Source organism: Chelon labrosus, assembly GCF_963514085.1.
Source record: "Chelon labrosus genome assembly, chromosome: 12".
NCBI classification, from domain to species: domain Eukaryota; kingdom Metazoa; phylum Chordata; class Actinopteri; order Mugiliformes; family Mugilidae; genus Chelon; species Chelon labrosus.
Window position 1 is genome coordinate 17702184 of NC_140345.1, and position 23517 is coordinate 17725700.

The window sequence follows — 23517 nt, forward strand, 5'->3', positions numbered from 1 at the left end:
TTAAGGCTTTACATTGATATAGCTGCATACACTCCCTGGACAAAATGAGAGAAACCCTTAGTCTGTGTCAAGGTTATGTTTGGGTTCGAGAAAGTGTGTCCTAAGACACAGAGCTCGGAAAGTCTAAATCCTTTAGACCCCCAAGCTGCAGTTTCATTGCAAACCAGCAGGGAGCAACCTTTTATTATAGATTTTTGAATCGGCTTCGCTTAGATCGGAGCAGCTTCAGGGCGGCTGATTCAGCAGAGCACCGTTGAGATTTTTTTTTTTTTTTTCCTCAGCCTGACCTGGGTTTGACACTCACACGCTGCACTTGTTGGAGACTGAACATTTTTATTTTACTACTTGGCTTTTCGCAGTCTGACTGTGATTCGTAGGGATTTGTCACGTGACTTATTGTTTCCATCATTTCCATTCTTGATTATGAGGAGGATTACAGGACCCGTTGAAAAATTCAGGAACTACAGGAAGATATTTAAGACCAGTGTAACACATGACACACAAACAGAGGAAAGGCTAAAACACTTACTGTAGGTTGCATAACATACTGTTGATGTGGCATCCAAGATGTACTCTGGACCTAAACAGAAGAGAAGAGAAGAGAAGAGAAGAGAAGAGAAGAGAAGAGGAGAGAAGAGGAGAGAAGAGGAGAGAAGCCGCGGGTGACGAAATAGATTGAAGAAGGATGGAGAGCAGGACAAAAGGAAGGACAAGAAAAATAAAGTAATTAAAAAAGGAGGGGATGGGCGCGAGTAGGAGGATGCAGAAGGAAGGTCAGGAAAAGATGAGAGGAAAGGGAAGATCAAAAAGAAGATTGTTGTAAGTGGGTAGAGAATTGAGGACGGGAGAACATAAAGAAAGACAATTGGAAGACAGAATGACAGGAAGGGAGGGAGAATGAGAAAAGCAGAGAAGAGAAGAAAGAAAATTAATCATTAGCTCAAGTCTTTACAAGCCCATTTCAGAGTCTCAGTCCCTGCGGCACCACGTCTTAAAGAATATTACAGCGCTAACGGAGGGTCCACTATATAGTATGTGATGTTGTAATTATAACAGGATATGAGCAAAACAGTATAACAATTACTGCTCCACAGTGAGGGTTTCATCATCAAAGCCTGTCTTGGCCACAAATCACTACTTTCATCTTGGTCCCGCTACCCACTGCCCACTGCCCAACCCTAACATGAGGAGAAACATGTCCCTGAAGGCCCCTTTGTCACATGTATGCATATTCATTCATTATACGTGTGTATGTTTACCTATATCTATCTATGTGAAGTTAAAGTAAGGCAAAGCAAGTTCATTTCTTCTTGTGCTTTTTCTCAGAAAGCAGGATGCGACAGTGAATTACACACCGCCGAAGATACTGTACGTGCCTTTGCGTTTGTCTCTCTAATTTACAGCAGAATCTAATGCTCGTTAAAACCTGTGGGGGAGGACCCGGTGTTTGTTTTAAAAATCTATGTGTTTGACAAACTGAGGATCAAGTACAGAGTCGAGCGCTCAAAGAACCGCGAGTGTTTTGTAACGATGGAAGAAGTGCTGGAACGTAAGCTTGTGTTTTACCACTGCTGGACTAAGAACTGCTACAAATGCAAAGACGCGATATTTGAATTTCTGTGCTCGATTATTTTTTGACGAAAGACAACATCTGCCGGTGTGACCTGTGTACCCAGAGATTTTTCAATTTTTCATTTCGCTCATTACATGGGACAGGATAAGGCTACTATTGCCCTGTGGTTTTCTTTCTTCAGAGAAGATCAATACTAACAACGGGCATGTTAGTCAAATGAGGCATACTGGTATTTACACGACACACACAGAAATCTGGTCATGCATATTCCTATACAGCATGTCTATGATAAATAGTAGCATGGATGCAGCACAGTATTTGTGCAGACACACATGATTAACAAATAAAAACTGGCATCTCTGAAATTGCTGCCTGACATTTCTGTAATTGTTTATCTTAAATTAATTTGACTGCACGTTGAGTCGGCTTGTTACATCTCGGTAATCTACACGCTAGAGACTTGAATGAATCATCTCTCAAAGTTTTTAATTACAACCTGTATTTAAAATTTCCATTACAAAATGACAAAATTGAGACACTTCTGGAATTTAGCTGAAGCTGGCGACGGTGAGCTATATTTATGCGCTGGCTATATTTATGGATGTGCAGTTGATCCGAGATTCCCTTGTTTGCCTATTTAAAACAAGCCTATTTCAGAGTGGCGTTATCACACCATCATGCTAAGAATGCATCTGTCATGTTAAAATGCCAGATGCAAGGAGACAGAGCCAAATACAAATAGAATTAAAAAAAAAACTAGATAAAAATATATAGAAAATAAGATGCATAATATTCACAAGATACATCGGGAGGATGGTGCATGGATATGTGATTGATGCATTCCTGTTTTCAATCTGTGCATCACTACTGCACAGGGAGGCACAATTCAGACTAGGTGTGTCCCAGTTTCTTTCTGAGTGGATTTGATGAAAGTAAGCAAACATCAAAGTCAAGAGGGCACACACAGATATTCTTCAAATGCAAAAAATATTTTCACAACATGATCACCTAGAATGAATAAATTGTAGAGCAACTGATCAGCGTGAATCAGGAGAGGCCGGTTCTTTACAGCGATATGTGGCTTTTCCTAGCAACCTCACTAGTCCGAGCTCTTCCGGTTTCTCCTTTCGAATGGCAGTCTACTGTTACTGCTAGTATGGAGAGTTGTTTCCTCTCATGCGGACACAGAACATACGCTGATCAGGCATAACATTATGACCACCTTCCTAATATTGTGTAGGTCTCCCTTGTGTCTCCAAAACAGTTGTGACTCATCAGAGAATGGACATGGGCCTTCTGAGGGTGTCCTGAGGTGTCTGGCAACAGGATGTTGTTAGTGGGAGCTGTTGGGTCCTATGGGTTGAGGGGAGGGGCCTCCTCTGTGGATCATCCCACAGATACTTGATCAGTTTGGGATCTATTGAATTTAGAGGCCAGGTCAGCACCTTGTGCTGTTCTTCATGTTTTTTTGAGTTGTTCCTAAAGCGTTTTTGTGTGTCTGTGCCAGGCTGCATCCTACCGGGGATGGCTGCTGCCATCAAGGAGTGTTATTGCTATGGGGTGGGGGTCTCTGGTCTGGTCTAGGTGGGTGGTACGTGTCTAAGTAACATCCACACAAATGCCAGGTCCAAAAGTTTCCCAGCAGAACATTGTATTGTCACAAGATGGTCAATGTTATTTACTTCTCCTGTCGGGGTTCATAATGTTATGTCTGATCTGTGTATGAGGTGGCTGTTGGCAGTATCAACGTGAGGTGAAGGCACAGTCAGACCTTCTTTGCCAGTAGTTCTTTGGTGTCTTTCTGGTATGTCTGGGCCATTAATCTAACAAATCAAACATCTGAGAGGGTCCACCCACCTGATATGTGGAGACAGGAGAGGCAGCAATGAAGGGTGTGATTGACGTCTGAGCAATCATCCGATTGGTGGAGATGCTGTATGGCGAAGAGTAGAACCTAAGGAAACACAAAAGATAAAGTTTAATTTTGAACATCTATATCAGCATACTTACCGAAACTGGGTAAAACTGCAACAAGAGTATGATAAGGTCAGTCAAGACCAGTCAAGAGGCTGCGCTGCACTGCACATACAGTTTTAAATCTCCATACGCAGCCATGTGCAAATTAACCTTTCGTACCCAGTAAGCTTCAAGACAGCCCCAACAAAATGGATCAGACATCATCAAAGCTGTCATGGAAACAATAAATATTGCAGCTTCACTCTGTGCCACACCATCAAAGACGTTGCCGAATGAGACTTGACACTGCACCGGAGTACACGTCATGTTACAAAGGAGTCTGGTGCGCTGCTATGCATAATAATGAATTATCACCTTAATGTGCGAGTGGGTGAAACATTTCAATATTACCCTTTATGTACCCGCCTACGCATGTCCCACATCCCAGAGAACGATGCATCTGTAACATCTGCATTTAATACTCTGTCTGCTTCTCTACCTACACCTTTGTTTGCCCTTCCAAGTTTGCTCCATCTCTCCTTTTATTTTTTTCATTTCACCCCCTCAACCCTGCCGCGGTAGAATGCTGTGGCTCGCAGTGCTTTATTTATCATTGTGTACCTAGAGAGGACATGTTTCATCCGCTAGGCCGTGTTGCTGTGCCCGATCGATCCCAAAGTGTCTGTTGACTGAATAATGGAGCAAGGGAGGGGAGGAAAAGAGAGGGGCAGAGACGGAGAGAGAGAAACCCTCCTCTATCTAACTCTAACACAGCCATGACTATATAAAAAGGAACTTGCCAAGAGTTTCCTAATTTGGGGAAAGAATTACTTAAAAACACACAGTTTGTTTACTTTTAAATATGATCTGCTGCATTTTGAACGTCGAGATGCTTTATTTATGTTAACTATCACATCTATAAAATATACAGAGATGATAGTGGGGCTCAGCAACCAGTCAAAGACAGAAAGACGTAGACAGATTGGTGCTGCTCCGCTGCGACACAAGCCCACATCTCATTTCAAGGGTGAAATAGGTTCCCGAGGTGGCCACCTGTCCTGTTATTGCACTTTCTGTTTCGCATTACACACGGTCAGTGACGGCGCGAGCAGTTTCGAGCCTCCGCCGCGAGATGCAAACCCTCAGATACTTTTAAACGGTGGCAACCGAGGGTTTGTTCAGGCAGCTGATTTCCGACTGCCAGTGATGAGTTGCAGAGTCATCCAGCATCCCTGCAGGATTTTTACGCTCTACTTGGTGCGCTGAAGGCTATGTCATAGTTGTGCATGAAGAGTAGAAGTACAATAATTAGTCTCTGTTTTCCAAAAATATAATGCATTTCATGACTGTGCAACCAGAAAAAGAAATCTCACTAATTAGCAGCGGGTTCAGCTCTGGTTCACGTGCAGGCTGATCATGTGCTCTATCCTAGCTGTGATGAAGCCTGCTGACTTCACTTACCTAAGTCCTTAAAGGAACTTGTTTCTCATTGCACCTTTCAGCTCTGGTTTAACTTAATGTCTCCATAGCACAGAAGCAAACCACTATCGACCACTATAGACACAACACGAAAAGATGAGCAGCGATAGATGGATTTAAGCAGCAGAACACGCTGGAACATGTTTGTCAAAGTGATGATCTCGAGAAAACAAAAACAAATATCTCCCTTGCCGGCGACGCCACGGTATGGATCCATCTTTTTCACTGTACAATGAATCTATGACTTGCATTAGAGATACTGTATTACTGTCACTGATGAATACAAATGAGGGAAAGCGGTCGGGTTATTCAATATGCTTCTCAGATTGTGTTTATTGTATTTTTCATTAGAGTGATGTGTATTGAGAGAGAGAAGTAGTAGGCAGAGGACAGATCCAAGGTTATTGATGGAGGCTATTAGCCCCGAGCAGCACGCTGTCAATGGGGACTCCAGCGTGGCTGTTTAAACAATGCACTAACATGTAATTGCGAACAGAACATTACTATGGGATTGAATTTAAAACCTCTGCGAATCCCGGCGTGATCTAAACGCCCTGTCAGGAGTTGTCCTGAAAAATTAGACAATGATTTAGTGCTGACCTCAGTGACTTTTCAGCTGAGAAATGTGGGGAAGCATACTAAAATATATATACGCATGTGTGGGTTGGAGAGAGAGAGAGAGAAGAATGGGAGGATATGTACACGGACAGGTAAGAAGTTGAGGTAAGAAGAGAAAGAGAAAGAAGAATGAGAAGAAAAGGGATGGGAAATGGTCCAGATAGGAGGAAAAAGACAAAATAGGAAAACGAATTTATGATAAAAGAGGACTCTGGCCAGCAGCGACACATGTTTCCAATATCACCACGACTGGCATCAAAATCCAGCTGTCCTCGAGCAGAGGGACAAGCAAACCTGTAATTGATTCATACCCTTCCCCTATCCTTGGGCTGACTTTATTTTTGCCTTTGCCCTCCTCTTGACCCGGCGCGGCCCCCCATTCTTATTCAATCCCCTTCCCTCCCTGCTTTTCGCCTCTCTAATTAGCTGCATTAGCATTTCACAGTCATTTAGTGCCTCGCCGGAAGGAGTTCCACTGACCTCGGAAGGGAGGTCGGAGAGGACTTAAACACCACAAGCGCACAGATGCTCGCGTGTGAGCCAGCGTTTATTCCGTGCGAGAAAATGTACACACGCAAAAAGACACCAGAGAAAACAAAACAGCTGCTCGGAAATAGAGCATAGAAATTAACGAGATAACAAAAACAAGAAAACAAACAAAAAGACAGAAGTTTCAAAGTGAATGTAAAGGTGAAATGTAAAGGTGAATAAAATTTACACCCTGTTGTTTGGAAAGAAGGGATATAAGAGGAAATTAGGAGTGAACCAACAAGAGGAGGAGAAGAGGAACACAAGAGCTAGAGGGAAGCATCTCCTGGGATCGCATCACCAGCAGCATTCCGAGCAGACAGGACCGATCTCCAATTTCCCCCTGAAACAGTCAGACACTCCGCTCCCCGGCTTGGGAGCACTGCAGATAGCCCTGGCTGACGAAAGTCTTACAGCGGCGCTGCAACACCGCCCATCTCCCCTGTCTGCAATCAAAACCTACATGTCTGACAGCTTGTATGCATAGGTGCATGAATAAATGAGCCATCTGGATCAGTCAGATTTCCGAATGAAGGCGAGATAGACGGAGTATGTGCATATCCGCGTGTTAACAACCTTTGTGTTCTGTGTCAGTCTGCGCACATTTATGTGTGGCCCTCTCGCTCGGATGAAAGTATCAGTGCTGACGGCTGGCTGGCATCGTTGCAGGTCCTCTGCTGTAAGTGTCACTTTTGTACAGGTTGAAGAGGTACACTGGTACAGGAGTTGGGACTCCATATATTAAAAATATTTTTTTTTCTAAGAATCAAACTTGAAGTCTGCAAACATCTAAAGTTATAGAGATATTTTAGAAATCTGTGAAGAAAATCTTCCACCTACCCATTCTGCATCGCTGTGGGATCATATGTCAACGCCATACCGCTCTGGAGAAAGAGAGAAAGGGAGACACATGTACACACAAATGTTAAAATTGCTTTGAATATTTGTAATTCTTTAGTCTTAATCTGGGGGTGAGTCAGAAAATGTAAGATTTATCTTAAAATCCACTACTCAATACAACCGGTATTTACAATACCATAAAAATCCAAAATGAGCCGGCTATTAAAGTATTTGTGTGCGAGCTTAAGGGCCACTTATAACTGTACTTATCTTTTTTCACAATTATAGCAAACATATCCTCAAAAGAAGGACAAGCGTTTCATAAAATCACAGTTTAAAGGGCTCACTTGAACCAATGGAAGAAAATGTAGTGTTTTCAGACGTTATGTTTTGTTAATAGAGTTTAAATTGATTTAGAAAAAATAACTAAACATCTTATTTGACAAGATATGTTTTGAGAAGATAAGATGCACCTTCGCTGATCCCCCAAAAAGGAAAATTAAAGATCTAAAAACTAAATAATGGTAGGAAGAAGTAGGACTTGAATTGCATAGATGCCACTTTTCAAAAATAAAGAAAAAGTAGTAAATGCTTTTTACAAATAATGATGTTTAAAAGTGGCATATGCACACACAATGCTGCACATGGAGGAAAACATCAGTCCACATTGGGTGACATGAGCTCAGGTGGCAGCGCTTCTTCCGAGTTAAAATCACCAGTTACTTCAAATTGTTTGGTTTAGTGAATGAACAAAGGATCAGAAAGGTGAAATCTTAAGGAAAATGAAAGTCTAAAGTTCATACACACATACAGAGAGAGAGAGAGAGAGAGAGTTAGTATCATAGTAAACCTCTACAGTGGTCAAAATTATTTCTCTGAATGCAGGTTGCTCAAAATTTAATTCAAAAAACATTTCTCATGGAACAACAAGCAGACGCCACAATGTCATTTTCCTATATCAATCGATAGCAGCTACAGGGCTCACTCTTTACTATCCTACTCAGTATTAATTAATAGGATACGTTTTTACATTCCAGCTGCAGTACATCAGCGGCTGAAGAAACTCAAGAGTGTATCTTCGTATTTCCTCTGCTGTCTTCTTCTCCAGCAAATACTGTCACTATCAAGTCAAGCTTTTATCATTAAGTGACACTTTTCCCTCTGAATGTTCCCTGTCTGCGCCTCACTGCCTCTATCAATGTGCAAATGAATGAGACTGTACTCCTCTGTGCTGTGCTTTGAGTAAGGTTTTCATCCACTTGGCTTGCCCCTGGCAATTTAGGACCAAACTTAAAGAAACAATAGTATAGTTTTAGCGCTCTAATCTTTATTTTTTTCTCCATCTCTATCGCCACCGTCCCCCTCCTCCGCGGACTGCAGCCCGACGCAAGTTATTTGTGCTTGTTCTATGCCCTGCGCGAGGCTCTTCTCTCCAAATTGGCACTTGAGTTGAGACGTCCTGCAGCTGAACTCCACAGCAATGTTTGATTCTCCCCCCAAACACTGTTTCTAGACTGCAGAAGCCACAAAAGGAATGGCGAAACAGTAGGAACATCAAATATCAAAGATTAATTACTCCAAAATCCAGGGTGAAATTTCATACCCGATACACAATTATTACACTTTTCGCAAGTTTATTCAGTGGTGATCTATTAAATTGTCATTTGCAACAAAAGAGTCAGAGCAGGTCTTTGAAGCATCTTGATGTTTGCACGTTGCCCTCTAAGTTTGCTTCATCTAACGATAAAAACTACACAATGGGTCCTCAGCTGCTGCACAGAAGTGACTGCGAGTGATTGTGTGTGTAATATGTGCTCATGTCATTGTCCCAAGGCCAGACTCATTTAGGAGTGGAGGGGTTCTGGGAGATTAGGATCGGTTGACTGAGTGTGAGGGCGCAATGAGGCACCTCAGAGCGTCTCCGCAGCCAGATGTCTCTATTAGTCGGCGTGGACTCCGAGCCCTGGTTCCGACAAATGTACCAACCTCTCGAGAGATACTCGGCAGTCAAGTGACGCTTGTCTTAGGACTTCGGCCGCTGAGAAATGTGCGAGGAGTCAAGGCACCGATCACTGATGACTTACGCATGTTAAGAACAGCCCACAGAATGAGAATCCCTAACACCAGGATGTCTAACGTGGAGGAGGCGCTGTTGTGAGGCGTCACATTTCGCTCTTTGAAATAAAAAATGCAGCCTGCCTGCTACACACAGACGCACACACACAAAGGTCAAACACGGCATCATCCTGTTTTTGTTGTGGCGGCTCTTGTTCGAGTGCACCATTTCAGCCTGGTTCCATTTCACTTCCCTTCACCACCGTGCTCTTAGCCAACCTCTGTGTAACACGAGCATTGGGAAACTGTTAAAAAAAAAAAAAAAAAAAACGCACTCGGTGTGTGCGGGCGGCGATGCTATTATTCACTTTCCCTTGTTCTGTAAAATAAAGCTTCGGTATCGACACTGAAAACTTCTGAACTCTCCGCATTGTGCAACAGTCAATCTGCTTTCAATCTTCCACACAAGGTTTCATTTCGTCTGAAGATGACAGACGGGGGGTGGGAGTTTCAACAAAAGCAAAACCAACTTGGCACCGGGGTCTCGAAGGAACTGTACATTTTAAATTTAACAACCTTTATATATGCCAGCTTTCATACTGTCAGCCGCATCTCTAATTCAGCCAGCAATATGTTACTGGAAGTGAAAGCTGATAATGACCCCGCAGGGGGGCCTGTCGAGCTTTCCTGATTTCTGTTGTAAAATGTGGATAAGAAAGTGATGTCAAAGGGAGCATCAGCTAGATGCTTAAGATTAAGAAAGAGATGACATACTAATGTTTCCCGTGAAGCAGCATGATTGTACTGCTTGCTATTACACACAACAGTCTATTGTGCTGTATGCAATAGTAATTTTATTTCTCTGCCTATTATAATAAGATTACTGTAATCTGCGTAGCAAGACTCAAATCTTATGAGAATTTGTGTCTGGAAATACACCAATTCAATTCAATTTCAACTGATAGAGAGAAGAAAAAAAACACCTCTGTGCTGCAACTGGATAGTCTTTCAAAAGATCAGAGCAATGAGATTAGTGGCGTATTCCTCTCGACAAATGCCTTAATCCCCGTTAACTCTCCGTCCTTTAAAGATATTTTTCTTTCAATGCCTTTTACAACAGAACCGTCAGAGGAATCTTAACGTCTCTGAAGCTTCTCCGATGGCAGCCATTTTGTTGCGAACAAAATAAACTCCACGGCGCTCGGGTGATGTGCATGACTACGTCGCTGCTACTCTTCAGTCCATAACCACAAAAAGCCGCCCAAAACTATCTGATTGTGCCTTTAGATCTTTGCTGGGTGTAATAAACTCGAAACTGAGCGACTCCAGACCAAACATTTGACTAAAACTAAAATTTTGTTGGCCGGGAAACTTTGGGTTGGCTTCCTAACTAGTAATCTTTAGCTTGAAAGTTGAGCACGAATGGATTCAAATGAGGTTTGTGGATATACTGCAGTCACACATGTAACTAAATTAGAATAAAGCAAATTTTTGTATTTGTTAACTTAAGTATTTATTCTAAAAAACTCACTCAGCGGAGTTCACCTCCTCATTCACTAATTTTAGGTAGCTTTCCTTTATAATGGTAGAGGGTAAAAGGATTATGTCGTGACAAACTGAAACCATGGTCCCTGTGTTCCAGTTCAATTCTGCTGTGGCTGGTAAAAGGAATCTTTCATGATGCTACAGCTGAGCTTTTTTTCTTTCTTCTTTTTGATGATTAAATAAACTTTTAAGCCTCACCTCTCCTTCCCGTGTCCACGGTCGGCCATTCTGGGGATATTTGACCTGGGTCTGCCTCTTCTTCTGGCCTCCGTCAGCAAACTTGCACAGCAAAGGCTCTGCAGGGGCTGCAGAGTGAGTCATACAGCGAGGGAGACAAGGACAAACGCAGAGGTGGATTAATCATCTTAATAGCAGGTAAAAGTGAAATTTCATACCTTAGGTTAAGAGTTACTTTTCAGAGATTAGATTTAAAGACACAAGACACAAAGAGTGTTTTGCCTGAACAACAGCATAACATAAATCAGCTGGACCTACATTTATCTCTTCCACCCCTAATCCAAACATCTAAACAACAGCGGTTATCGCACCATCTCTACAACTCCTACAACCACGCTTTCACAAAAGCAGCCTTGACGTAGAAACAAAAAGCCACGGGCTAATCATCAAAGCTTGGGGAGCGCAGTTCAAACAACAAACCAAACAGGCATACTTAATACGCTAAATAACTCCACACAGTTTGACCCCCGGGCAATAGACGGCGATTGTGATTGCTCCAAAGACAACATGGTCCCTTTGTGGACCAGAGAAAGAAGAAAGGCTTGATTACAAATAGGATTAACTGAGTGTGACCTCCCATACAAAAGTTCACCAAACTTCAGTCCAATAGGCTGTAGTACATACCCTACAGGCTTCGGAAATAGAAGGGAGTAGCCGCGATCTAAAAGGATAAACCCAAAGAAAAAAAAAACTAGGGTTTGCTCAGCGTTGATTTATTTTTATTCCAAAGGCACAGTTTGGAAATTATTAGGAAACAAGTGAGGAAACAATGGCTTTTATTTCTGAGACACGCTTCAGCAATCGCATGATAAAATCACACTGTAAAAAAAATAAAGACTTAGACAAAGACACTTGACGGCTTAAGTAGTGAGACCAACATGTTCTCCCCCAAACAATATCTGGTGTTAAGTTAAAGCCGCCAGCATCAGTTCTGGGATTTGCAATTGACTCTGACGTTAACCTATCTACTGCAATATAAGACCCTGAGTGCGAATGCTCCGGCGACATACACTGATCAGCCACTACATTAAAACCACTACCAGCAGAAGTGAATAACATTGACCATCTTGTGACATTTCAGTGTTCTGCTGGGAAACTTTTGGATCTGGCATTCATGTGGATGTTACTTAGACATGTACCACCCACCTAGACCAGACCAGGCACCCCCACCCCATAGCAATGACACTCCTTGATGGCAGCAGCCATCCCCAGCAGGATGCAGCCTGACACAGACACACACACAAAAACGGTTTAGGAACAACTCAGAAAACATGTAAAACAGCACAAGGTGTTGACCTGGCCTCCAAATTCACTAAATCCCAAACTGATCAAGTATCTGTGGGATGATCCACAGAGGCCCCTCCCCTCAACCCATAGGACCCAAAGGTCCCCACTAACAGACACCTCAGGACACCCTCAGAAAGGCCCATGTCCATTCTCTGATGAGTCACAACTGTTTTGGCGGCACAAGGGAGACCTACACAATATTAGGAAGGTGGTCATAATGTTATGCCTGATCGGTGTATATATAGTGTCTGAAACAGCAACAAAGTCCTTAGAAGGAAGGCTGGAATGCAGTTTGTGTCCACTGTGGGGACCACTGTTTTTCTACTTAGTTTAGTTTTAGTTTTTTTCATTTGCTGTGCGGTCAGGTTCGGGCACCAACAATTTGGTTAGGCTTAAGCAACAAAACCATTTGTTAATGTTTAGACAACACAACTACTTTGTTAGGTTTAGGAAAAGATCAGGGTTTGGCGATAAAACAGACCACAGCAACAGATGATGATCAATGATCTGTGAGACAAGGATATATTTCTTTTGATTTCTAGTTATCGATCGGTACTCATGTAAACTTACAACCAGGATTCTATTCCACATATTTCTGTTACCCAGTAAAGTAGAAAGAGAATAGGTGAAGGTAAATCTGTCTCATAGGTCTTTTCGATAAGACACATTTTAACGCTGATATGGAATAAGAAACCTACTTCTAGGCATTGCTTTCCCCTAGTCGCTGTAGTACTTGCACCAAGGCATGTTCTGAGTCACTGATGCATCTTTAAAAGGGCTATTAGCCGGCACTCTTGTCCCATTTAACTGGCAATGATCTCAAACTGTAAAGAAAGTCAAATCCTCATCAGTGTGTGCAGCACGGAGACAAAGACGTTCTTAAAAGACACAGAAAGCTCTGAACAAATTGCAGTATCATCGCGCCGGTACTGACTCACACATGAATGCCAAAATAAACTATGCAATTATCTCGCCTACTTCAAGAAAAATGTTTCTTCATCTCAGTAAACTGAAAAATGAGAAGAGGTGTTCTCCGCGGAGGAAACCATTCCTCCGTGCTTAAAGATTGAGCTGAGAGATCTTTGGAATGCCTGGGGCCCGGATGGGCACTCCAAAGGTAAGGAGATGAAGAAATACAGTGCTGTGTGATTATACAGCATTTAGTACTTTGTCATTAAAGTGTTTTAACTTGATTTCTATCTGAATAACAGACCTCACGGCCGGGCCTCTGTTATTATCTTTTGCCTTTGCTATTCATCTTTCTCAATCACCCCCTACTCTCTCTCTCTCTCTCTGTTCCACCCATGCATTCATGTACATTTGATACAAACTGTCATGTATGTGGGTGTATGTGTATGCATGCACGAGTAGCCACATAACTCGGTGTAGTGTAGTGACCTCAAGAAAAACAAGCGAGAAAACACAAAAAAGAAGATTTTCATCAGAGGCAGTGGTGATGTTTTAAAGTAAAGACAGAAAAAAACAAACAGAGAAGACTGAGTGGTAAATAACAGTCACTTTAGATGAGGGAATTTCTGAAAGTGCGTGAGACAAAGACAATTAAAAAATGTTGGTTGAAAACAGAAGCACGGTCTAAAATGACTGCCGCTTTTTCAACCATACATTTTCTCAACCTACGGAGCCACAAGAACAAAATTCTTTTCGACGCATTTCTGTTTGCGTTCACGCCATCAAATGAACCGAGACATTAAACAAATTAGTTCCACAATGATTCAACGACACCGGCGCTATACGAGACACGATTACCACACACAAGGAAAGAACATTCCTGGTGCTGATTTTTTACATTTTCTGCAACTGATACGCGCAACATTCGCACGAATGTAGCGAACGGATGAAAAAATGCACACGCAGAGATGGGAAAATAAAATAAAAGCCCAAAGTAAGAGAAACAGCTTTCTGGTTATTTATAATTGATGTAGCACATAAACGCAGTGAAACACAATGTTTTCTTTTATGCATTCAAGTCACAGTCTGTCTCAGTCACCCCCACCTACCTACTTAAGTAATCACTCCAAGTAATCCTTAGAATTTTAATGAGTATAATTTCTTATTTTAAACTTCTCACTCTTCTCATTATAATCTTATTCTTGCTGATTCTAATGGGGAAAAAAGTAAGTAAAGTTAGAGCAGCTGCAAGGCTTATTCTGCCCAAAAAGGTGCTATCCCTTTGGAAGGTGTTACCTGTCTTTTTGGAATCAGAAACAAAGGTCAGACAACATTTACAGTCCGGTCACTCTTTGGTGACCAGACCAGAATTATGGTATACATGGCAGATAAGGAGATGAACACTGGACTATCCTAATTATCAATTTAAAGTATGCACATATTTGGAGTACGGTTAAATATATTAGAATAAAGAGGGCATGTCTGAATGTTAGAATAACACGGGCAGGATTTAACTGTCAGGGATAAGAGGAAAGGATATATTTTTACCCTCACAAGTTATAAGTTCATCGACGCGTGTGCATTCCTGTGACAAACGACTGCAGCTTCATAAGTGCGAGAAAATACGTGACGCGAGGACAGGCGCGCTTAATGGCTGCATGTTCTGCCGCTCTTTTGTTTTCCCCGTTGCAGCAGACAAGAGAAAGCCACGCCACAAAGTCGACAGCTGACAGCTTGTCAACTTTATAGTCAGGACACTTTCTTTGTGCATCTTCCATAAAGCGCCAAATAAAAACTCCAGCTGATCTAAAACAATTGTTTGTCTTCTGTATTTGCCTGAAAATGATATCTCTGTGGCTTTTTATTCACCAGACTCATCACATAGACATAAAATGCGTTATTTTTATTTATTATTAGAATTGGTAATGCAAAAAGTCTGGCTGGTCTTGAAGTTTTTTTCCCGTCATGTGACAATTGACTGTTAAAAAATTAAAAACTAAATCTCTAAATCTCAATGTGCTTTTCCTTCATTCTCTTCCTCGCCGTCCCTCATATTAACATGCAGTGAGGCGAGACGTGGCCTTGTTCCCTTTTGTATAATCTGCGACGGTAGCATAGATTCACGCAGACATAAAGACAGACACACACGGCATTGTAGCTGTGAGATGTTTTTCTATCCGAGCTTGCGAAATTGCTCCAGACGTTAAACACCGACCAAGCGCTATGGGCCAGTGTTTACACGGACAAACACGCCGACGCAGATGCATACATCAATACTGTCAGAATGCTTCGGCTGCCTCGGTGCATCTGGTGTTCAAATTTAGACTGCTCCAGGGGTCCAGTATTTGATTAGGCAGGAAGTTTGGGCACGTCCATAAATGGTCCTAGTTTCTTCTACAGCACAACTCATTTTAGTTGAGGGTCTACATATAGCACAATTTGATATTAACAGTGCTGGACCAGTAAAACAATAGTGTATTTTCCTATAAATAAAGAAAACTCCAAATGTTTCCCTTTGTTTTAGCGCTAAGAAGTACAAGTAAGTATGAAAATGTTTACGTTTAATAAACAACCAGAAATTTCTGCAACTTTTGTTTATTTCTAGAGCTCAGTGTTGTGTTATGCCCACATCTCTTACTAAAACTGTGTGAACCCAGGAATAGCAGTTGCTCTTATTGAAAAATTGCAGTTGATGTCTTCAATGTAATTTTTGCACTGCCGGCCAGATTGGACCCTCTGGCTGGCCGGTTTTGGCCCCTCGGGCCGTATATTTGACATCCCTGTTTTACAGTGTTTGAAGGGAAAGAGAGGAAAAAAATACCTCTGTACACATTTGGATAATGTTAAAACCAATTAGAGACATTTTGGTTGTATATAAATTCAACTCAGTGATGCTCAGATGATGTGCTGTTGCTGTTTTAGCCGCAATGATTTTGTGGGCAAGGGAAGGATGATATTATTCTTCTTATTATTATTATTATTATCTGACATAGTTATGTGACAAGAACACATAAAATGTAGAGAAGATCATTACTTCTCTACCAAACAGTAACTAAGTAACTAATTAAAATTAAAGAGGGGATTCATTTAACTGAACCAATTTTATACTAATGCGAAACCAAATCATGAGAAACCATAACAACCTATGTCTAAGCATAAAGTGATATCCATGTGTGTGTGTGTGTGTGTGTGTGTGTGTGTGCGAGCTATTGCTATAAATAAAATAAATATAAATTATTGGACGACATGAAAAGAGTACATTTAATTTCTCACAATTTAAAATCCATACAAATAGCATCAGGGGTTTCAGATTAGGTACCACTCATTAGAACCTCATTGATGAGGAGAGACAGGTGGACTCTGCCCTTAATATGTCCAATAGGAATCTATGGACTGGAATTCTTTATGCGATGTGGTGTCGTCATGCCAAGATCTAAAGATCTCTCTAAAGCTATCAGGAAAAAAAAGAGGATGGATGTCTGTGAGTCAGGCAAGTGATTCAAAAAGATAATAAATAATTTCACTTGGACAAAAAACTCAATGGCAGTTTGTTCAGGACGAGAGACCCCAGAAAATGAAACCCAAGAGCAGAATGATTGATGAAAAAAGACCAAAGACCAAAACAGGGTCTTCTGGTAGCTCTTTAAAATGTTGGTGTCAAAGTATCTACAATCTGAAAGCTATTGCGAAGCCTCTGCTGTCCAAAAAGAACAGAGAAAAGTTCAGCAGTGAACATGTCAGCAAAAAAACAGGCCTTTTTTTTTTTTTTGCTAAATGTGACTCGGACAAAAGAATCAAAGATGGATTTGTTTGGCCACAACAACAGTACAGTATTTGGCGCAGACCAAAGGCAGCTTTTCACGAGAAGAACGTCAAATCAACTGTGAAGCAATGCTGGTGAAATGTTTTGGATTGTGGTTGCTCAAGTACTGCGCGGCCTGTAGTCACTGATTCAACTATGAATCCTGCATCACATCAAACAGAGCTTGAAGATAAATTTGCAGCCATCTGTTTCGAAGGTTGAAAACCGAACCGGAAGTGGACCTCTCGTCTGGGTAATTATCCTAAGCTCGCTGGATCAATGGCTCACAAAGAAGAAATGGACGGTTACGAAACGTCCAGGCCCAGCTTTGAATCGCATTCAAATGTTGTGAGGGGATTGGACGCGGCCAGCAGTACATGCAAGGAAGCGTTCAAACATCTGGCAACTGAAGACTGGTCAAAGTTTTCAGCAAGCCAATATAAGGCTGTTGGACAATTATGCAAAACAAGAACTTATTTCTGATACATTCGGCAATACTATCATCTTAGGCCAAGGGTAATTCGTTTTTCCTGAGGAATGTTACATTTGTTGATTTTTCTCTTGAACTATTGATTGATAAAGATATTGGCTTTGTGCGAGAATACCACCTACCGCGCGAAGAAGGTCAAGTTGTTTGTTCAAATACTGTATGTTTTTAATTTAAATGGAATGCACTTTCTTCCCATGACTGTAAATGACTTGAGGGAGGTGAACTTTTTAGTGTTGCTATCGTTGATATTCCCAGCCGGAGGAAGAAAAAGAGAGTTCTGTCATTCCTTTAAAACTGGACAAATTTGTAGAACTTGTCTCGCCAAGCCAGGCTTTCGGGGGGAACGCACGGCGCAAGGATTGTTAGCAGCTATTAATTCAACAGTATTGATTCATTTGTGAAATGTTAAAAGGATACATCACAATCAATCAAGCAACTTATAGAGCTGTGTCTACTGAGTCATTCCATTAAAACAATTAATGTTGTTTCACAATTCACTTACAGCCCCTGCCAGCGCAATATCATAAGAGCCGAAGAAATGTACATCATTTTATTCTCATCTTGTCGCAGCTATCACGTAAAAAGAGAAAAGTGTAATGCCACTGTTTTACTAGCTGCAGGTCATGCTTGTGGTAGCAGAACTGTGATATTATGCATTTCTCTGGAGGAGGGGAAAAAAAAATCTTTCCAATTCTCTTTGAATTGATTCACGACCACCGTGACGAGTCATAAATACTCACGATGATGACAATGACAATAATGGGTGTTGTTTATTCCCAGGAGGTGAAATTAGTCACCACACAATCGGGGGTCAACAACAAGAGCAAAACATCCGGAGAGAAGATTACCTGTGGAAAGAGCTGCAAAAAAACAAAAAAACAAACGGCGCACCACATTAATTATTCAACCGGCTTTCACACTTACATTTCTACAATCTGTTGCGTTTCACAAGAGCGCTGTAAAAAAGGAAGAGGGACGTTTTTAATTGACAGTTTGACCCCTGCTGTTCTGTAACACAAAGTGATGAATTCATAATGAATTTTGGGTACAGCTGTGTCCGTGCCATAAAAAATGGGTCACTTTTGGGCACGTCAAGTTAATTAACACTGCCCGGACCAAGTATTCAGCTTTCCAAAGAGTTCAGATTGATGTTAATTTTCAGTAAACAGGACATGGAGCTGAAGCTGTGAAAATCAAACCAAATCAAAACCAGGAAAAAAATCTTTTCTAATTGCTAAAGTCAAGCATAAATCAATCTTTGAAGCCTCAAGCACAATAATATCCAGCTTTTTTTAACCAGGCTGCTTTTTCTTTATTGTAAGGTCTCATATTTTTTATACTTACTGCACTATATGCACACAATTGCTACGGTCTCAGAAAATGAATGGAGGCAGAACAGAAATACAACAGTATATGCCGGCGTAGACACGTACAGCACACCGAGGAGAGAGAAGGGGGACAGGACAGTAACAAAATCTATGAAGCAGTACGACTAGATCCTCGGTAACTGGGCTGTGTATTTTTCTGTAATAATTACATATTCTATTGACAAAAACGTCTTGCACTATATGCCCCTATGCATCCATCCCACCCCTGCATCTCTTTGTCAACTGCAGCAGCTCTCGTCTCAACGGACGTATGGGTGGTGGCTGTTCAGACCATCTGAGCTAACCAACTGGAGCAGACTGTACTTATGTTCTATATGGGAATCACGTAAATATGTGGAAACAGCTAGGACACCGCTTGCTATTCCATGGAGACATTAACTTATGAAGAGTCTTACTGTATGCCTTTCAACAAATGAAGTATTTATTGTGTCACTTTTCTCAAACCTTGTCTTTGCTCTGTTGTATAAAGTGATCATGAGCATCATCACTCTGAAAAATGTGCGAACACTGAGCAACCAAAAATAAAAAGACCCACCCACACTTTATGCCGCTATGTACAGTAGTTGTGTGTAGTTGTGTCACTGCACGTGTATTTCCCAGGCCTCAGTGTTACTAAACAACATATGTTGTTGCCAAGAGCTACATGATAAGGACAAGCAATTGAAGCAAAAAGATAAAAACGCTGTCCTAGACGAAAGGCATATGCTTATGTTAATTTTTATTTAGTCTCATTAGCTGTGTCAATGCTTTGCTGGATAAACTCTAGTTTTTTTTTGCATTATTCGGCTTAAAAATAAACCATTGCGACATTATGTCATTACAGTGGGAAGCATAAGACACAAAAGGCGTAAGGACGAAGCGTAAGAGGTGTCGAACAAATCAGAGAGATATTTGTAGTTGTGTGTCTCAATGCATTTGTTTACAGGTAGCTGCGCTGGGGTAAAAAAGAAAAACTGTGCTTTATTGACTTAAAATGTTTCAATAGGTGGCATTTCATGTTTGCAGCAAACAGGGTGGGTGGCTTGCACTGTGAAGAGTGGATCACATACTGTTATCAGTCATTGGAGCCGTGGGATATGGCAAACTGCAGTAGGGCACCAAGGAAACTGTTGAAACTCCAGCAGAGCAAACAAACCTATTTATTTCAGTTCTGGTGAGAGGGCACAGGAGAAGAAATGGGAAGTAGAGAAACGTGTGGGCGAGGAAGAAATACTGGTTACTTTAGATGAACTTGTTTAGGTGGAGGAGACGCCGTCACCTACGCACGTAGCCTACACCGGTGCGAGCCATTTATGCTTGTGCGCTCGATCTGTATGCTAGTCTGCGCTGTCTTTTTTTGCCAGTCGGGTTAATTTTTGTTTCTACTTCCTGCTTCACCTTCAACAATGGCGACTGAAACTTTTGCGGAAATTTCGCCGAAGACGAGTCATACAACTGTCTGTGTCTCCGGACCTCCTCAGTTAACCTTTCCTCGATGTGTTCCATCTGTATTGATCCAAAACAATCAATTGGAAAATTGCGGCGCTGGAGAAGCAGCCAGAAATACTAAACTACTACTACTACTACCAAGAGGATCAATCACAGCTCTTGCGGTCTGAGTCGCCACGGCACGTAGTTACATTTCTGGGGAGGTGCACGTCAGCTATGGCGCTAGGGTCTGCGTAGGGTCTGCGTATGCTCTTTGCTGCCACCGTAGCTATGGTGTCTAATTGACGCAGGAGCCTAAACCGCCTATTAGCTTTTAAAGACACAATAAGGGTTCTATCATTGACATGGGAGCCAATCCCTCAAATTGGCAAATTTTCATTTAAAATAAAATCCAATCCATTAGCAAACAACATGGGAAATCATTCACTTGGAAAATGGGACCCAATCCCCAAATGTGACTAAATGAAAAATCCAAAGGCCTGTTGAAGACACCCGGCATTAAAAGAGCTCACCGTCCAGGGAGAAAGCAATATGCACTCTGGAGGTCTACTCGTTCAAGCATCGCACATGAGAAGAAACCAACAATTTGTTCCGAATAAAGACGTATAAACTCCCCATTAGTCATTTAGAACTGAAGTAGGCACTTTGATTAGTTCTGAAACGTCGCCAAAAACTCAAATAAGTCCAGCGTCTTTTGTTTTCACAGACATAGAGCCACTCTTCAAAAGCTTCCCAGAGAGCTGTGACAGGACGGTTTCTATATTCACTACATTTTCTCATGATAAACTTGCATATAAAGCAATACATAATGAAAATGGCAAGTAAATCAAGTCAAGTAAAAATTAAATACTGGATTTTTTTTTTTTTTAAAGAAAGAAAGGCTTAATTTCCTAAATGAAGCAAAGATAGAATCAAATAACTTAATTTTCAGTACTTGACAACATCAGCGTTCTGCAACTTCAAAACTGTCACATTTTAACACTCATAGCTACATTTCACTATTGAATACGTGCCCTAAAATAACACATGTAAGCGGACACCAAGCCTGACAGTGCGGCACTGCCACACAATAACACAATCTTTCTTACTCCACGCAGCGTCGTGCAGTTTTTTCCCCTCCGTTATCAGGAACATCAAATAAAATTAATTTCCCATTTCTGAAAGTATTGAACCACTCCTGCAGTGAATGGGGACTTAATGCCTCGTGATCACGCCAGACATTTAAGGCTCCATGCATTTTTAAAAGCCCCCCTGATTATTATTGAAACTGCAGAATAATAAGGGCGCCTCCGAGATCTGGACTCTTTTAATTCTTGTCTCCATGTTTTTCTTCCCATTTGGGGAAGGGCAAAGGCAAATATTAAAACTAAAACACTAAACCAAATAGTGGGAGAGAAAGAGAGAAAGAAGGGTGAGATAGGAACAGTAAAGAGGGATGGAAAAAAGAAGGTGGGGGTGCCAAATAGGGGACGAAGACACGTCATGGGACCAGTAGAGATACAAGGGAGATGTGGGACAGAGGGGATGGAGAGGAGGAGACAAAGAATGAACAAAAACAAATATTGAGCGGAATCGTAACAGCTAGTTGCTTCTAATGTGCAAAACAATGGTAACACAAACTTCAATAATTCTTGACCTGAGACATTAAGATTTTCTCTCCATAAATAGTAATAGAGGCGCACCATGCATGGAATCAAAGAAAACACAGAATCATCACTTATTTTATCTTTGAAGTCAACAATCACTCGTGTTCAGTTTTTCCTTCTTTTAACTGATGATGTGTTTGAAGTCTTACATCAAGCTTTGGCATAAAATAACTTGATCGTAGAAAAAAGAGTCGATCATATGTGCACTTTATGGCTCGAGAAGAACGGGTTTGCCCCTGGGCGCTGACTCCCTCCCGCGCAGGACGGTTGCCGAACATTATCGAACGCATAGCGCGGAGAAGACAGAGTTACAACATAACGTATAGTAAAGACACAAACTGTGATCACTTTATCTAACTTCAGATTGGAACGTCGAATTCACAGGACAGCTCAGCTCACTAAATGTAATGAGGCATTCGGAGATTCCAACACGTTTTATCTCTGGAGATTACAAGCTGCGAAGCTATCCACAGAGCTGCGATGTCGTGTAAATAAACTCTGGATATCCTGTAGGCAGCATAATAATGAACGCTATGCAGATCTGCATAACTAGATCCTATTAATTTCTCGAGTCTCAAGAAAACGCAGAAAGATTAAAGTCCGTCTGATCTAGATATGGTATCTAGCTCCATGATCAAACCAGTGGGAGAAGTTGGAAGACTGTAGATCAATGGGCGTCCTGTTAACAAGGGAGGATGGGACTCTGGTCGGGTGATCAATGCAAGCGTTCATCCTGGAGCTAGAGAGTAATATACTACTGCTGCCTGTCGATGCATCAGTCTGCGTGGTCACACTGTGCTATTAATCAGAGGAACACGCAGGCAACCATGCATTACTCGGGGACATGCACACATACAGTATTGCATTACACTGTACCAGCTTGGAAGGTTTAACCTTTGATAACAATGTTTTTTGTTTTTTGTAAACACAACACATGCAAGTAATAAGTAGACTAACAACAAAACAAAGCACAAACGCCTTCCTAATGTCACATGGACGGCCTTGGAAATGTCACAGATTGTCTGTGACACAGAAAACCAGTGACACAAATCAGCAGAACCTGGCTCAGGAGACACAGCGTTTCTACATGTTTTAGATGGGCAAGCACAATCATATCGGTTTCACCTGTTCATGAGCTCTGAGCAATTCAAACGGTCAACATACACATTTAATATGTGCACACACACATGCAACGGAGGGAGTAGAAAATGGATATAGCTGGCAAAGACAAGTAATGCAACTACGTGAATACAGAAAACAAAAATGAGTGTTATAAGAGATTTTTATTTTTTAAAAATCTATGTGATGCATCTAGAAACAAGAACGACGCTATCTATTAGATGCACGTGTGGGCTGGACTATATGTGGGCAATAAAACCAAAACGCTGACCGGAAAGACCTTAAAAAAGCAGCGGCTTTCTGCAGACATTTGACTTTTAAGCATAATTATTGTTAACCAGAAAATGTACAGTAGAGCAGCTTTAAGTTGATTAAATATGTATGAATACACGCTGGTCAGTAGTAGCTTTAAAAGGGCTGTGCTCTGTCCCAGTAAGTGTCTGCAAAAGTTAATTGCTTCATAAATTATTAACACCTGACCTGACCTGTTGTGCAATTGCTCTTAATAGATTTAAATGAATGAGACAGTAATGTGCAACATGATTTTTTTTTTTTTTCATTTATATGAGATTGCAGAAAGAGGACAGATGCATCAGCAGCTTGCTACAAAATAACAC

At 41.4% G+C, this 23517-nt stretch overlaps 1 protein-coding gene across 1 annotated transcript in view; it reads right to left on the reverse strand.

The window, feature by feature from the left end:
• LOC311497373 (RNA-binding motif, single-stranded-interacting protein 3-like) overlaps window positions 1-23517 on the reverse strand; it is a 109610-nt gene that overhangs the window by 7788 nt on the left and 78305 nt on the right. The window contains exons 7-10 of the mRNA XM_084557653.1: window positions 10793-10899; window positions 6995-7038; window positions 3431-3527; window positions 530-580 (exon numbers count right to left, since the gene is read on the reverse strand). Of these exons, the coding sequence (XP_084413779.1) occupies window positions 530-580; window positions 3431-3527; window positions 6995-7038; window positions 10793-10899 (299 nt within the window). The remainder of the gene's footprint in view (window positions 1-529; window positions 581-3430; window positions 3528-6994; window positions 7039-10792; window positions 10900-23517) is intronic.